General features: G+C 38.9%; 1 protein-coding gene across 8 annotated transcripts in view; it reads right to left on the bottom strand.

The window, feature by feature from the left end:
- Positions 1-16,602, bottom strand: part of CEP112 (centrosomal protein 112) — a 728,584-nt gene that overhangs the window by 652,243 nt on the left and 59,739 nt on the right. For 6 of the 8 annotated variants that reach the window (XR_012481126.1, XR_012481125.1, XM_074260574.1 and 3 more), the window contains exon 5: positions 387-483. Coding sequence is in view for 6 of the 8 variants with exons in the window: in XM_074260574.1 (XP_074116675.1) it covers positions 387-483 (97 nt within the window). In the remaining 2 variants the exon portion in view is untranslated. The remainder of the gene's footprint in view (positions 1-386; positions 484-16,602) is intronic. The other 2 variants (XM_074260576.1, XM_074260578.1) reach the window with 1 other exon arrangement.

Raw genomic sequence — 16,602 nt, 5'->3', positions numbered from 1 at the left:
ACAACTCAGGAAAAAACTTATGTATACATCAACTTAGGTAAGTTTACAAAATAATACTAACAAAATACTAGTTATTTACACACCCCCCCAAAAAAAAGATGCTGAGATAACTGATGACATATCACTTTGTTTTTAGGGAAGCAGCATGGCATGGTGGATAGAGAACCAATTTCAGAGCAACAGAAAAATGGGTTTAGGAATTTCCTCTAAGATATTCCAACTGTGAATCACTTAAACTGACAATTCTCTTGGCAACTCTCTAGGACTATTGTTAGAGATTCTTTCCCAGGGAGTTCCCTACACCAATGAAAATAGTTGTCCAAACTGGAATTAAACTCAGTTCTTAAAGACAAGAAATAATTAATAACAATGAAATCTGATCTTACAGAAATATGTGTGGCAAGATTTTCTTCCTCTGATCTGTGTACTGGACTCACAGAATGTGATCTCATTCGCAGCTGCCCAGTATATCGCTGTTTACTGCTAGACCACAAAACAATAACAATCAGAATTTGAGGAATTCAATTAATTTGATTTAACATATACAAAGTTTTTTGTATTATTTCTTATTTATGTGGAATTAGCACTATTTTAGAAATGATGTTCCTATAGTAAATAGAAAAGAAACATAATATCAATATGTATTACTTGAAATTTATTTCATTTACACAAAAGAATATCCACATCCTAAATCCAGTCATTACTTGAATGTCCTACTTCTCATTTTATTTTGACAAGCTCACTTCTTTATTTATGAACAAATCATATATCCAAGAGCAAAATAATAAATATATTTGAAACTTCTCTTGTTAAATATGAGAAGAAAAGGGACAAGTATTCTAGAAAAGAATGAACTGGACACACCACATAGATTTTTTCACTTCAAAAAAATATATAATAACAATTCATATTTATATAGCACTTGAAGGTTTACAGCACCTTCCTTATAATCCAATGATAACGGTACTACAAGCATTGTCATCATTTCATAAATAAACTGAGATTCAGCAAACACTGAAAACACACAGCTACTAAGGGTCAAAACCAATATTGAAACTCAGATGTCTTGAATCCAAGTTGGATGTGTAATCACATTCTTTGTCAGGAAATGGTTTGTAAAATGCCCCAAGTAACACAATGCTCATTGGCTTTAGTCTCTGTCATTTGCTTGGAAGGCAAGTCAGAAGCTGCAGAATTGTCTTCCAAATTCTTCATTTAAAATTTAAGCTTCACTAATTCGGCTAAAAGTTGATCGGTTTTATTTACTATCTTGGGGAGAGGGAAGTTATGGAGAAAAAATGAAAGCTGAAAACTGTCTTTACATGTATTTGAGAAAATAAAATATTATTGAGGGAAAAACAGTAAAAGTTGATCAGCTTAGCTTTTAGGAAGCATGTATACTCTTTTAAATAGCTATGATCCAGAATCATATATAGTGTAGAAAATCTGACTTGAAGTTTCTGTTTAAAGCTATTAGGTTGCATTTTTAGTAAAAAAAAAGAAAAGAAATTAAAACTAACCATCTTCTAGTCAGTGAGAATGATCAACTTTATGCCTCAAGACCAAATCAGGATTTTCCCAATAAAATATGGTGTTCTTCTGAGGCTAAGTACATAAAAATACTCTCTGAAATCTTTGTAATTATATTAAAAAGGATTTTTTAAAAAGTATGCCACTCTCCATCAAGTATCAATCTCTATAATAATTGGAAAGTAATACAGAACAAAGGAAGGGGAGTTATTTTTATCTGGATACAAGGGATATGATTTTTATATCCTATTTATCTCATCAAGTAATCCAGAAATCAGCAAAGTAAAAATGAATAAGTTCAGTTGATAAAATATGACTCGTCAGTTTCACATTACACAAGCCTTCTATATGCAAGAACCAATTTACTTAAAATTTTCTTATAGAACTTTAAGTAAATCATACTATTTTTCACTTTTTTTGTTCGAGTCTTCTTGTATTAAATAAAAATATAGAAATGTTTATGATTACACATAACACTCAAAAATATAACTGTACTTAAATGTTCGACATTTTAAAAATTAACCAGTAATTTTTAAAAAGCATAGTATTAACTGGTTCCTGGCAAAGAAATAAAAAACGATAACCTCTTTTCACTGAGAAGAGAATGTCTTCACAGTAGGCAGGAGTTCTGGCAGGCAGCTATGCCAAGCTATGCAGACATTCTGCAAATTATGAGTTTAAAATTGTGTTTTTATAGGAAATCTGAGAATGAAGTTTCAATTGAATGAGATTCCTTCAGTGATGTCACTGCCCCAGGCCTAATTTCCAATTGAATGAGACCACTTAAGTTCAAACTATCAGAAGTGGTCCTGGACTAATTTTCAGCTCAATAGAGGTGCAGCTAGTCACCACCAAGATAACAGAATGAAGTCATTTTATCTTGATTCCCTGAGGCAGGACTCTCCCAGAGGAGAGTTTCTCAAGAGTTCATCCCATGGCTTCCCCCCCATAGTCAGAGAGGACAGTTTCAGGGTTCCTCCAGTCAGCACTATCCCATATGCTAAGAATACTTTCCTACTCTAAAGAAGCTTAATCATAGGAAGGAGGCAACACACAAACTATGGACCACAAGATGTAAACTGGATAAATTACAGATAATCACTAGAAAGCAAAAACATAATTCTGTCCTCAAGGAGCTCCCATTCTAATGGAGAAGAAAATCTGCATAGATAGATAGATATAAGATATATACAGAGTAATTTGTAGGTATTTTTAGCTGATTGAAAAAACTTCCTGAAGAAAGTGAGATTGGAGTTGAATCTTGAAGGAAGCCAGAGAAGTTAAAAGGGAGCAGGGAAAGCATCCCAGTCATAGGAGTTGCTCACTGCCAAGGTGACATGCCTTTGTATGCTGCTACTTGTATCAGTGACAAGATATAGGTCTCAGATCCTTGTATTATATTACTAGGAGATATCCCATCTTATTCTATATCACCTTCCTTTGGCACACTCAAATTCTCCCTATCTTCCACGATATCCTTTAGAATTTCTGTGTCATAAAAAAACATACTTTCCCCTCATTTTGTAACTCTTCATAGTCCTTCTGTCTCCATCTCACTGGGAGAGACCTGGCTTCTCCCTGAAAGCATTGCATCTCTGGTCTTTGTCAGCACCCCTTGCTTTACTTTCTCTCACACTATACACATACAGGTGTTGGTCCAAGAGGAGGAGTCAGAATATACTTTATTGCCCACTGCCACTTCCAGATTCTTTATCACCATCACTTTGCAATATCTCCTCCTCTTAAAGTATACCATTAAAAATTTTCAATATGTATAGATCATGCTGGCTTTTGTATATAAGCTCCCAAGTCATTCTCCCTTTTCTCAAGAAATTCAACATCTAGCTCTTTTCTGCTTCACTCCAGACCTTACTCAAGAGGAATTTATCCCTCATATTAGCACACCTTTACTATGAATTACTCATATTTTGCCTCAACTATACACAACCTGAATCTACCACTTTCTTAATCAAAAACGAAGACAATTTTCTAAATCTACTACTTTCTTAATCAAAAGCTAAGACTATTTTATAATACTTTTAGTTTCTCTCCATGCCTCACATCACTAAAATCTATTTTTCATCCGCATCACAATGTCCAGTCCCTCTCCCCTGATCAGGTTCTTTCCTTCCCAATATTAACTTGTAGTTAAACAATACAATTCCTCTCTACTCTTTAATTCCTTGTTCCCTTGATCTAACTCAGCACAAGAAATGGCACAATTCAGTACAGAATTACCCCCATCATCCAAATTTATTCATTTCTAAATATGTGCTGTTCATTTATCCTATTTATTTCAACTCAACCCTTACTACTGAAAGAAAATAGTTATTCCAGCAGATTATATTATCTATCTCATTCCCCACAAGGAGCTATTATAAACTTTCTTCCCTCAAGCTTCTTATACATTACATTCTTCTCATTCCCTCAGTTAAGGACATCATATCTTAGATTACTGAAATAATGTAAGTCATTTGCTATGAACTCTCTGATCTCCTAGTCTCTTAATTTAAAACTCCTTTAATAATATCCTCAATATACTTCTTTCTCATTCTACATGTACCCTTGACCCCAGTCTTTTCTAATAGACTATAATCTCAATTATCCCATATAGATTTAATATTCAACCTGATAGGAGTTGAAGTCCTTTTAAGATTCCTTTCTAATTGCCCAACCCCCATGGCTGACCTTGATTCACAAATCTTGGTCAAAAAGCACCCTTTTGAATATCTGGGCCCAGCCCCCACTATCTCCTCAGCTTCCCCCAGCCCCCACCTGATCTGAGCTAACTGAAAAGCCCGCCAAGAACTTGGGTACTGCCCATCTCCTTTTAGGTATAAAAGGGCCAAACTGGAGCTCTCTCTTTGCAGGAGCCCTCCCTCCACCCCAACATATGGTATCCTTCCGGCCATGTAAGGGTTCCACCCGTCCAGAGACCACCTTCAGCCCTGGCATCTTTCTAACTAAACTTTACTTCCAAATTCCTACAGTAAACCTTTTATTTATCAATCTAGGTTTTCGGGCCTGTAAATTCATTTACAGGGGTGTGCCGACAAACGGGGTTCCCCCCTTCCTTTCCCTCATCATTTGGTAGCCTGCATACAGGGACCCTGAAAATTGTTACCCCGAAAACTAACCTTACCCTTTTTAGGTCTCTCAGAACCCCTCACTCCACCACGTGGCCATCCCTCTCAGGTCCCAGGCCCGCAGTCTCCTTGATCTCTTCTGGGGGAGAAATCTATGTTTGAGCCCCTCTCACATTCCACCGTAATGGTAGCCACAAGGAGATGGTCAATGGATCGGGGTGAACTTGGAGATGTGTCTCTACCCAACTGTGTGAGCCTTCACCTTTGCCACCAGAGAAGCACTGGGTAAGATAATATCTCTCCCTTCCCCCATTCTCTCTCTTTTCCAATCTCTCCCATGTGGCTTGGCAACCTGCCATTTAAATGCTCCCATCCTGTCCCCTTTTTGGGGTACAATGGGGAGATTTGGGGACTCTTCAAGATCACTAGAAAAGTCTCCTATTCACTTTTAAAAGGTGCTCTGATGCAACTCTGAACGCCCCTCCCATAGCTTTTACCTGGCTCTTAAAGGAGCCAAGGCTTCCAGCATTCTCAGAGAACTAGCTTGTCCCATACATTTTAAAACGGGACTTGGTTTCTCTGATTTAGTCATCCTGCATTAGAACAGAGCCTCTCCTCACAGTTTTTAACAGTAGCAACCTTTCACTAAACCTCAGGGCATACTTACCTGCTCTCCAAAGCCTAGACAGAGAATTTAAATTGCTCAAGCCTTTCTCTGTCTCAATAGCTCCTAGTGCACTCTCCTATTTTTCTCTCAATTGGCATTCTATGCCCCATATGCCGACAATTAAAAGATGCCCTTTCTAGTTCTAGTCCCAGCCAGTCTAGAACTACAGAAAGGAGATCTTTGTAATTTTGGCTGGGGAACAAAATTCCAAATCCAGGCAAATTAATTGTTAAGAGAGTGAGAATAGTTTCGTTTGATTTCCCCCTTTTTTTCCCCCATCCTGACTTCAGGCAGGCAGGGGTGAATTAAAAAGAGAGATTGAAACTATTTTAAAAAACACTCCTTAACTACTTTTAATTTGGCGCCTCTCTAGAATCTTTCTCTGTTCTGGTGTGCGACAATTCTTTTTTTTTTTTACTGTTTCAGTTTCCTTAAACTATCTGTCTCTTGCCTCAACTTCTCTGGCATTTCAGTCCAGGAAGCCAGGGATATAGAATAAGAATATATTCTCCCTCAAGCTGCCTTTTAGAGAATGGCTAAATTAACACCTGAATTCTATGCAGAATTCCAATCTCTCTCTACTTGCCCAACCCCCAACTTTCTTTTCAGGAGTCACATATCTCCAATTAGGGTCTGACTTTTCTAAATGCACCAAACCCGCCACACCCTACTCACTAAAGGGATGGGTGCAGTAGGATCTTTTGTCTTCCACTCAACCACTATTCTCTGCATCAAGTACCTCAGCCTGAGGTAAATGCTAGCTGCCTTCCCCTTCCCCTGTTTCTTCTAACAGAGGGAGGGGTCACATGGGATTTCTCCACACCCACCTCCTGCAGAGAAGGTTCTGAGATAAGCCCGCTTTCGAATTAATCGATCTATTTTTTTAAGACTCGTTAAAACTGGGGGACTTGCTAAAATTGACTATTGCTATGTATGAGAAAAACTTTAACTATTGCTGCATAAAACTGTTTGACTATTGCTGTTTCAGGAAATTTGCTAGTCTGTTATGCATGATCTGCTAATTTCTGTAAGCTGGGGAGGAAGGAAACAGATTTCAGCTGGTCAGGAAATTGGGAAAAACTGATATATTATTTCATTAAGTTCAGGCTGAATTAGAAACTATTTTATTCTTTGCTTAAAATTTATTAGACTATAATTTGCTGGGTTATGTTTTAGCTTTGAAATTCCTTATTCAGTCTTTGGGATTATTCTTTAGAAACAACCAAAATCAGACACCTGTCCTGGGACTGGCAGCCTCTCCGATCTGTTTCTCCCTTCCAGCTATCCCAGTTCCTTAATTACTATTTCAGTATTTCGATAGGACTCTAATGGTTTGTGGTGGCTTGTCTTGATCTAATTGCATAATTTACTCAGAAATCTGTCCTGCCCCAGAGAGAAAGAGAGAATGAAGTTCTCAACTTCATTTCCTCTCTCTTTCTTGGTGCCCCTGACTTGAGGTGCCCTCTTAGGGCAGCATGACTACCTTGAGCACTGCTACACAGCAGAGGCCGAGTTAAATGCACAAATGACCACACACCTAAAGACTGTCCATCTCTGGCTGAGATGCCCCCCAACTCCAGAGATTCAAATAGGGAGGCTTGTGTGTCTCCCTGAATAAGGAGTGCTGTTCGATGATAATAATTCTGGGGTTATTGGGGAGAAACTGGTCCTTGCCACAAGTCCTTGCATTTTCTAGTTTTAGTCTGGTTTATTATTGTCCTGACTCAGTTTCCCTAATTATCCTGACTCAGTCCTGCCTCAGTTTTCCTGCCTCTTAGTTCTGCAAAACCTCCCCCTGCCTCTTTATCAGAACACTTGATAAGATCTTATGTTTCAGAATAGCAGAATGCCTCTCCCATCCAAGGTATCAGAATCTCTTATCAAGATGCTGTCTCCACTGACTGTCATCTCTCTAGAGACCTACACACCAATATTGCTCTTGCCTCTATTTCCTGATTTACTGTTCATAAGGTAACACAAACCCCCACCCTTTATCAGCGAAGTGGACAGCTCAATTTCCCGGGACTTGATTGATGCTGTCTGGAGCTCTACACTCAAGCCAAGTATTGCTCATTAAGACATCATGGAACAGCTTTGGCAAAATTAAAAGTTTTTGTCGTATCTCTCTCTCTCTTAGGGACGCCTAAAGGGAATGAAAACTATAGAGTTGAGGTCCGGTTACTGCCTCTCAAAAAACTCCACTGAACAGATTAACTAATCTATCTCCACCCACCTTGACAGGGCTTCCCTGCAGTTAGGACACACCCAGCAAAGCTAGTCCCTTTGAAGCAAACAAGGTTGGAAAAGAGCAATAATCAAACTTAGCCTGGGTTTCTGTGAATGCCATCCATACTTCGGTAGGATTTATTTCTAAAAGTTCAACTGTTAACTTGTTGAATTCTCTTATGTGGAATTAGACATTCTGTATGATTGTATTTGCATTGGGTATTTTAAAAGCAAACTGATTTGTATAAATAATATTCACTTATGAAACATCTACTTGGATATGAACTCAATGGGACAAATTCCTTATTGTTATCAATATAAGGTTATAATAAATATTTGTTTAGAATTTATGTACTTGCATTTTTTCCTCATGTAACTGATTTTAAGATCAGAGCAATAGTCAATAGAAATTGTTAATGCAATTCAATTATGTCATGCCTTGCTGTTTCCAGCCTGATTATATGTAATCACTGTATCCTAAATGCTTGGGCAAATAATTTAGCCTAGTCATCTGTCTGTTACTGGACAACTAATAGATATCTATAAGACCAAAAATTGATTTCTAACACCTGTTGGTTTCCCTTTACCTCATTAACCTGAGACTCTCAGTTCTCTTCTCAGGGCAACTCCTGCCTCCAGACACTCAGAAAAAAGCAGAGATGCCCTTTTAATGCAAATCTCTTCTAGACTTAAGCCTTAGAAGACCCCAGTCTCTGCCCTGAATTCTAGCAGGAGGAGCTGCCTTCTCACCACCACAGAACACTACAAGGGCTGACCTGGCCCCCAGCGTCCTGCTCCCTGGTAGGAATATGAGGTCTGGCCTTGTTTCCCTTTTATCTCAGGACAGCCCGAACACCCCAGGGGCCAGTAAGCTGGGTAGACTATGCTGATGCTTTTCACTCCTCCCCCATAAAAAGTGGGGAAACTAGGAAGGAAAAGATTCAGGATCTTTGCTTATTGAATAACTAACTCTCTTCAAGAAAAACAGCAGTTTTTCCAACATTTCCAAGAGCTTAAACCGCATTCTTATCTTGATTTGCAGCTCTGACAACTGGGGATACATACCTATCCCTAGACCTGGCCTTACAAAAGAGCAGTGGTTCATTAAATCTATTAGATATCAAGGCCTCTTGCCTCCCCTGACTTCTGAGTCCACACCTGTTAATCCCAAATCCAGGAGAAATTAGCTTTCCTGGAAATTAAGGGTAAAAGAGCTAGGCTACAAATAATCTCTTCTCTCAGCATTTTCTTCTATTTCTCTTTGATAATTAGATGGGTCATCATACAAGCAGCCCACAGAAGGGACCTGATGCATTTCTTGCTAAAGGCCCCATTTTCCTGAATGTCACCATCTCCACCTGGATGACACCCCACTTTTAATCTATTCTCGAGATCTGTTTTCTCTAGGCTTCACACTTTGGATTCTCAGCTGGCCTTTCAGCCTGAAGAACATTGACTGGGGACAACTGATAGGGACACCCCCTCAATGCCCTCCTGTCATCCCCCACACCTCACGCCTCACCTCCTGGCATGAAACCCCAAATCTCTACGACTCTTGTCAGCTCGAAGCAGTTAAGAGAAGATTGACCCCCCTTTTCTCACATGCATCTGGAGGTGATGGTTTGAGGGGAGAACAAGACGAGGGGACTCCACTACTCTGAAGATCTTTGGAGAAAATCTTCAACCTTGCCTTAAATGAAGGACACTGCCCCAAATTTTTTTCTTAAATGAATTTAAGTCTCAAATGTTTAAGGGGGGAAATGATAGGGGTTGAGGTCCCTTTAAGATTCTTTTCTAACTCCCCAACCCCCATAGCTGAACTTGATTCACAAATCCTGGTCAAAAAGCATCCTTTTGAATATCCGGGCCCACTATCTGCTCAGCTTCCCCCAGCCACCACCTGATCTGAGCTAACTGAAAAGCCCGCCAAGAACTTGGGGTACCACCCATTCCTTTTAGGTATAAAAGGGCCAAACTGGAGTTCTCTCTTTGCAGGAGCCCTCCCCCCCCAACATATGGTATCTTTCCGGCCATGTAAGGTTCCTGCCCACCCAGCAGCCACCTTTGGCCCTGACGTCTTTCTAACTAAACTTTACTTCCAAATTCCTACAATAAACCTTTTATTTATTAATCTAAGTTTTCGGGCCTGTAAATTCATTTACAGGGGACACTGCGCCTCATGGGATCTTTGTACCAACAAATGGGGTTCCCCCTTTCCTTTCCCTCATCAAACTTAGTGGTACCTTCCCCACAGACTTCAAACATGCTCAAGTCTTTCTATTTTTAAAAAACCTCCCATTCCATTAATCTATCATCCTAGTATCTCTTCTTCTCTTTGTAATCCAGAAAAAAAAAGAAAGCATATCATATGTATGTGTATGTTTTCACACACAGCAGGTAGAATACAATTCAGGAGGGAAATGTATAGTAGCTAGGACAAAAAAAGGCCTCCAGCAGGTGTGTCTAAGCTGATCTTTGAGGAAAACCCAAATAACTAAGAAGTAAAGGTGAGGGACAGAGCATTCCAAGCATGGAGAGGGGAAGGAAAAGGGGCAGGAAGCAGCCAGAAAAAAAGTAAACTAAGATAGGAAATGGATATAAAGTTTACGGAACTGCAAGTAGGCCACTATATCTGGATCATAAAGTGAATGGAAGGAAAATATAAGGATATTAGAAATGGTAAAAAAAAAAAAAAAAAAAAAAAAAAAAAAAATATATATATATATATATATATATATATATATATATATATATATATATATAGAGAGAGAGAGAGAGAGAGAGAGAGAGAGAGAGAGAGAGAGAGAGAGAGAGAGAGAGAGAGAGAGAGAGAGAGTGTGTGTGTGAGTGTGTGTGTGTCAGGTAAAGCTTTAAATGTCAAACACAGAATTTTATATTTTAACCTGGAAATAAAAAGGAACCTCTGGAGTTCATTAAGCAAGAGTGTGACACAGTCATACATAAACTTAAATACATAAATCACCTTGGCAGCCATCTTGAAGAAGGAGCATAGAGACAAAGAGAAAAGTGTAGGTGATATAAAAATAAAGTATATTAATTTGCTATTAAAAAAAAAAAGAATCATTGTAACTTTGATGAAAGCAGTTTCAGTTAACTGATCAGGTAAAAAGTCAGACTATAAAAGATTTACAGTAGAAAATGAGATGGAAGGCACCTAGAATAAATGGTTTTCTCAGGGAGTTGTCAGGAATGGGAGAAGAGGTAGAAGATAATCACTAGCAAAGATGGTAAGATTAATTAAGTTTTTAAAGAATGGGTAGACATGGACACATTCAGTGACAATTAGATGGCAAAGTGAATAGATTGCTGGGCCTATTTGTCCACAGCCACTATTTGTATGTCCCTACCAAGTAATTTAATTATTTTCTGCTTCATTTTCCTCAGTTGTAAAATGGAGATGATAATAATACCTTCCAGGGTTGCTGTAAGATATTTTTAAAGCACTAAGCACAAAACCTGACACATAATAAGGACTTAATGAATTTCTATTTCCTTTCTATCTTCCTTTTTTTTTTCCTTCCTTCCCTCAGGTAAGAGGAGTAAATAAAGGGAGATGAAAGTAAAGGAGTGGAAATGATAGGGAAGGCCATTTGCTAGAGGGATTCAGAGAAAATGAGACGAGAGGACTTGGCCTTTAACAGGGTACTTCTTCACCTGAGTTGGATGAAAAAAAGAAATAATTAAGATATCTAAGTAATGTGAGATAATTAAGAGGGAGAGGAGGAACACTTGGCAAATAGCTTCAATTTTTTGGTGAAGAGCCAGATGTGCTGGCAGGGATATTTCAGACTGGTAGCACATGTCAATTAAAGTATTATACTGTGTTTAGGGGATCCTAAGCCTTTAGGGCTGCCTTTTCTTATTCTTTCCTGAATACAATTAGCCAAAGAGTGGATTGTAAGATGGATGTGTTCAGTCTTATAAGCAATTTTCTGGGTTAGAGAGATTTGAAGATCCTGGGGCAATTCAAAATGACAGATATTGGGGAATGTGTGCATTAGACTTTCAAGAAAGTATTCATACCCTGGCTTACCTTGCCAGAAAATAAAGACCTGGAAAGAACTTGTTTGAAGTGCCGAAGGAAGGAAGGAAGGAAGGAAGGAAGGAAAGAAAGGAAGGAAGGAAGGAAAGAGGGAAGGAGGGAGGGAAGGAGGGAAAGAGGGAAAGAGGGAAGGAGGGAAAGAGGGAAGGAGGGAAAGAGGGAAGGAAGGAAGGAAGGAAGGAAGGAAGGAAGGAAGGAAGGAAGGAAGGAAGGAAGGAAGGAAGGAAGGAAGGAAGGAAGGAAGGAAGGAAGGAAGGAAGGAAGGAAGGAAGGAAGGGAGGGAGGGAGGGAGGGAGGGAGGGAGGAGGGAAGGAGAGAGGAGGATCTGAGTAATATTGAACGTAAAACCATCTACTTAGATATAAAAAAAATAAGCTATAAATATCTTACGGTAATCTTTGAGCTCATCTGAAACTTTAATTAATGAGAATTGCTTTTGAAGATAAAATTTTCTTGAGGACTGCAGCTGATATGTATTTAGAGTTTTAAATTCAGCTATAACTGTCTGATTGTCAAGCCAGTGATCCACCATCTGAAAGGAATATGCCACAAGGTACTCAGAAGAAATTGTTACAGGTGAGAGCTAGTATCTGGGAACGAATTAGAAGGACGATCTTGGCACCATTGATCACAAGATCAACACCTATTACAACCATCCAGAAGTGATAGTGCTGCTTGCATTCCTCAGTGTGTATTAGTGATTTATTGCACTATGATATGGGGAGAAAATAACAACAAAAAACGAAAAATGGGTAATTGTTAAGAGACAGGTCAATTCTCCAACAGCCTCTACAGCTGTTGATCATAATGTCTGAAGAAGTTGTAAGGCAGCCTTTGCTGACATAGGTGTTGTGGATTGGAAATGAGATAAATTGGAGGCAGAGGGAAAAGGAGAGAGGTCAGACAATGCAATGGCATTTCAGTCAGGTCAGAGAACAGCAACTGCCTTCAATTTCCTTGTATCATCCTCTCACACAAGATCCAGATCAGCTGTAACAAGTGTTGATCTTGTGAAATATCATGGAGGCAAATTTTCAAATGGAGAAGACTGTAGTCAGAACAGGCATTTAAGTCTCTCATCAGTCTCCCGGCTCGGCACTTTGATGTATTGGCCCATTTAATTATCCCTTATCGGGGTTCTTCTTCCTTAACTCTAGAAGGATCCTTCTCACAAACAGTTCTGGTTGCTTCTTCTTGTAATTCTTGCCCCACATTCAGGCACCATAATGTAATGCTCTTGTTAGCTTTCTGGAGGTCTTGGGATCAGCCTTTGTTTCAGCAGAATAATCACCAGGAGAATAGTCAGGAATAAAGTCCAAAATCTTTATCTTCTTCACAGTCTGTCTCCTTCACCTAGGGCCTGGATAGCTTTCTAGAGGGCCTTCAGATGGGCCTTGGTCTCAGTGGAGAAATGAAGGAGGACAGGCCAGTCACCACAATGGTGGGAGATGGAATGTCTCTCTCCCAGTCCTTGTTGGCTCTTATATACTCTATTATAAGTACATCATCATAGGTGGGAATCTTGTAGACTAGGTGTCAAGTAGAACTATATTAAGTACTAAGTATATGTAAACTAGAGAATCATCTTAATTCCTCTAAGTTAACACCTTGTTTTAAGTATACTTCTCCAGAGTTCTGCCTCTTATACCTTGTATTTTTAATACACTTGTGAGTTGCTTCTTCCAGACTCCAAATCATGAAATTCCAACTACTTGATCAACTTTGTGATGTTCTCTTTCTCTAAGTCATATTCGTTCTCTGGGAGCAGGCTTCTTGGGGAGCTTCTGGAAGACAGCCTTAATTTCAGTTTAGTTCCAATAATCCCAAATTAAAATTAAAATTAAAATCCCAAAAAAATTTTAAAAAGGAGTTAAAGTCCTTTTACTGTCTCTTTCCAAATCTTATCTCCAGATCCTTTATTTTTTCCTTCAAGTCTTCTCTCCTTCACTTGGGCTTGGCTAGCTCTCTCTCTCTCTCTCTCTCTCTCTCTCTCTCTCTCTCTCTCTCTCTCTCTCTCTCTCTCTCTCTCGTTCCCCAGAGCTCTTGTCCAAGTGTCTCCAGCCAGCACAAACATCGAAGTTGGAATGAAATCTTGACTCCTCCTCCCTGAATGCTGGCTCCTTATATCCTCCCAGAGAATGAACTTGTGGGAGCTCCCTTAAAAGTATGCTCTCTTAAAGGTGTGAAAGGTATGAACTCTGAACTAGAGAATTGTTAAGTACCATGCTAAATTAGATAATTATATCCATTCCAGTGACTTAGCACCTTGTAAGAATCCTAACAAACCTGAAATCACCTAAGACTTGAATGGAGGAGACAATGGTTAAATGTAATTTAGCACTGATTTAATCCTACAACAAATAAAACTACAGAAGGCCTCTAAGAAAGCTAACTGGTCGTCAGGAAAGGAGACAAGACTTTGAAGGAGACAATAAAGGATTTGGACTTTAACCCCTGGCTATTCGTGTGGTGATTACTGAACTGAAATGAAGGCTACCTCCAGAAATCCCAAGGAAACCTCAATAGAGAACATTACATTTTAGAGAGAATATTACATTTTGGCACCCCAACAGGGATTGACGCAATCCTGATTTCAGTGGAAAAGTCTCTAATCCTGATTTCAGTGGAAAAGCTTCTGATCCTGATTTCAGTGGAAAAGCCTCTGATCCTGATTTCAGTGGAAAAGCCTCTGATCCCGATTTCAGTAGAAAAGCCTCTCATCCTGATTTCAGTGGAAAAATCTCCTCGACCCAGAAATTAGGGTGAGTACAAAAATAGACAAGGAAATTTTGTTAAAGGGCTAAAGTAGTACTTCAGCTAAAATGGGACAGATGTTTAGAAAATAGCCTTCTTTTCCAATTCAAGGAAAATGTGTGGAGAAATTGTCAGACTTATGAAAAGCCAAGGCTTGATTGTAACTTGGGAGCAGATCATTTAGAAACAGTACAGTACTCATCTCCTTGATTCTCTAAGGAAAAAGAATTGAGTCCAGATGAGTGGAAATTAGTAGAAGCCCAACTATGTAAATAATAATAATAATTGACCTGATTCAATTTCCAAAGAAACACTTTATACATATAATTTAATACAACTGGCTTTAAGAAATTATATAAGTATTAAAAGAAGAAAAAAGAAGAAAGAACAGGAGAAGGAGGATCCAGACAAACTAGGTGAAAAGTATGAAGAATCAGATAAGAATGGAGTTAAGTACAATTCTGAGTGTGGTACTTCACAGCAGGAATTATTAGGGCATTCCCCATCCCCTAACCTACTTCCCTCAATTAACCCTTTATGGATGGAGGGAGAAGGAGGAGGAGAAGAGGCAGTGACATAATCAGCACCACCTATTAAGCAGCCTATGACAAGATTACAAAAGGCACTGGTAAAGGCTAAAAAAGGACAGGATATATATGATTTAATAAATGCATAATATCCTGTGATTGAAGAGCTTGACTCTTCAGGTCAAGCCAGGAGAAGATACACTCCTTTTGATCTGGAAAAAATTAAGGATATGAAAAAGGGTTGCACTCTTTACGGGGCTACATCATCTTATGTTAAGATGTTACTAAAGAATTTGGCTTATGAAATGTTAACCCCTAGTAATTGGAAATCCATAGCAAAGACATGTTTAGAACCTGGACCAAACTTGTTGTGGCTTTCTGAATATAGTGAATTATGCAGGATATAAGCCCAACACAATAAGCAAACTGGAGCTATACAGATCACCTTTGACTAACTAGCAGATGAAGGTCAGTACGCAGATAATTCAGCACAGACTAATTACCCCATAACAGCTTATGAACAAATTGCTACTGCTGCAATAAAAGCTTGGGGGCACCCTCCCAGGGAAAGATAGAGAGGAAGCCTTCACAAAAATAGAACAAGGTCCCAATGAATCCTTTGCTGATGTTGTGGGATGTCTACAGAGAGCTGCTATAAGAACAACTGAAGAAATGCAGCTACAGGAATTATGATAAGTCAACTGGCTAAGGAAAATGCTAATAAGGTTTGCAGAAGAATTATATGGGAACTACACAAAGATGCTCCTTTAGAGGAGATCATAAGATGCTGTGCCACAGTGGGCACAAATGCTTATTATAGCCAGACTATGATAAACATGGGAAAAGAGGGTCCCTCTTGGTAAGGGACTTCTAGAGAAACTTGTCAATGCTTTCAGTGTGGAAAACTTGGACATCTGAGAGCTCAATGTATGTACAAAGATAGAGTGAGAAGACAGGGTGAAAAAAAGACCCGAAACCCTATATCCAAAATGCAACCAAGGTTTCCACTGGGCCTCAGAACATAGATTGACCCAGGGAAATGAGAGACAGACCCCAGCTCCAAGATCTCAAACAAAAGACAGCTGGGACATGATGGCAGCTGAAGTTACACCTTTAGAAGTTTAGGACTCTGATGTGATCAATCAGCAAAAAAGCAATCAATGGCAGAAAGGGATTACAATTGGGGACAATATAAGTTTTTAAACTCAACAGAAGGGCAGTGTTCAGTTTGAGCAGCTCCAATATAATGAGCAGCTCCAATGTAATTGCCAGGTGATGAGGAGAAATATGGAAAGTGGTAAATAGAAGGGACTAGATAAAAGCAAACCCTTTCTCCCAAGCAGTTAACCTATCTCTACAGAGATCTGACACTGAAAGAGCATGGCTGATAATGAGACTGTTGCAGAACTTCAAAACCAGCAAGAATCATTGCATTTCCTGAGATAAAAAGTTGTTGATAAGACTGTTACAGAACTTCAAAATTTGCAGGAATTATTGGGTTCCTGGCACATGAAGTAATGGACAATAGATTGGTTTTGGACTATATCTAAGACTTATGGACATGTATAATTCCTCATGTTGATTCATGTTGTCACATCACTACTAGCTTGTGTTACTATGTGCTTAGGTAATTTATATAATTATGTGTAATACCTCCCATATTGATGGATTTATGTATACCTGTTTTAAGAGTGAGACCCTTCAGAACCCATTAATCTGATTTGATTTCCCATTTCCTTTGGTGTTTTC

Source organism: Sminthopsis crassicaudata, chromosome 4 (assembly GCF_048593235.1).
Source record: "Sminthopsis crassicaudata isolate SCR6 chromosome 4, ASM4859323v1, whole genome shotgun sequence".
Lineage (NCBI taxonomy): Eukaryota > Metazoa > Chordata > Mammalia > Dasyuromorphia > Dasyuridae > Sminthopsis > Sminthopsis crassicaudata.
Note: the sequence above shows the minus strand (reverse complement) of the source record. Positions and strands in the feature narration are given on the sequence as shown.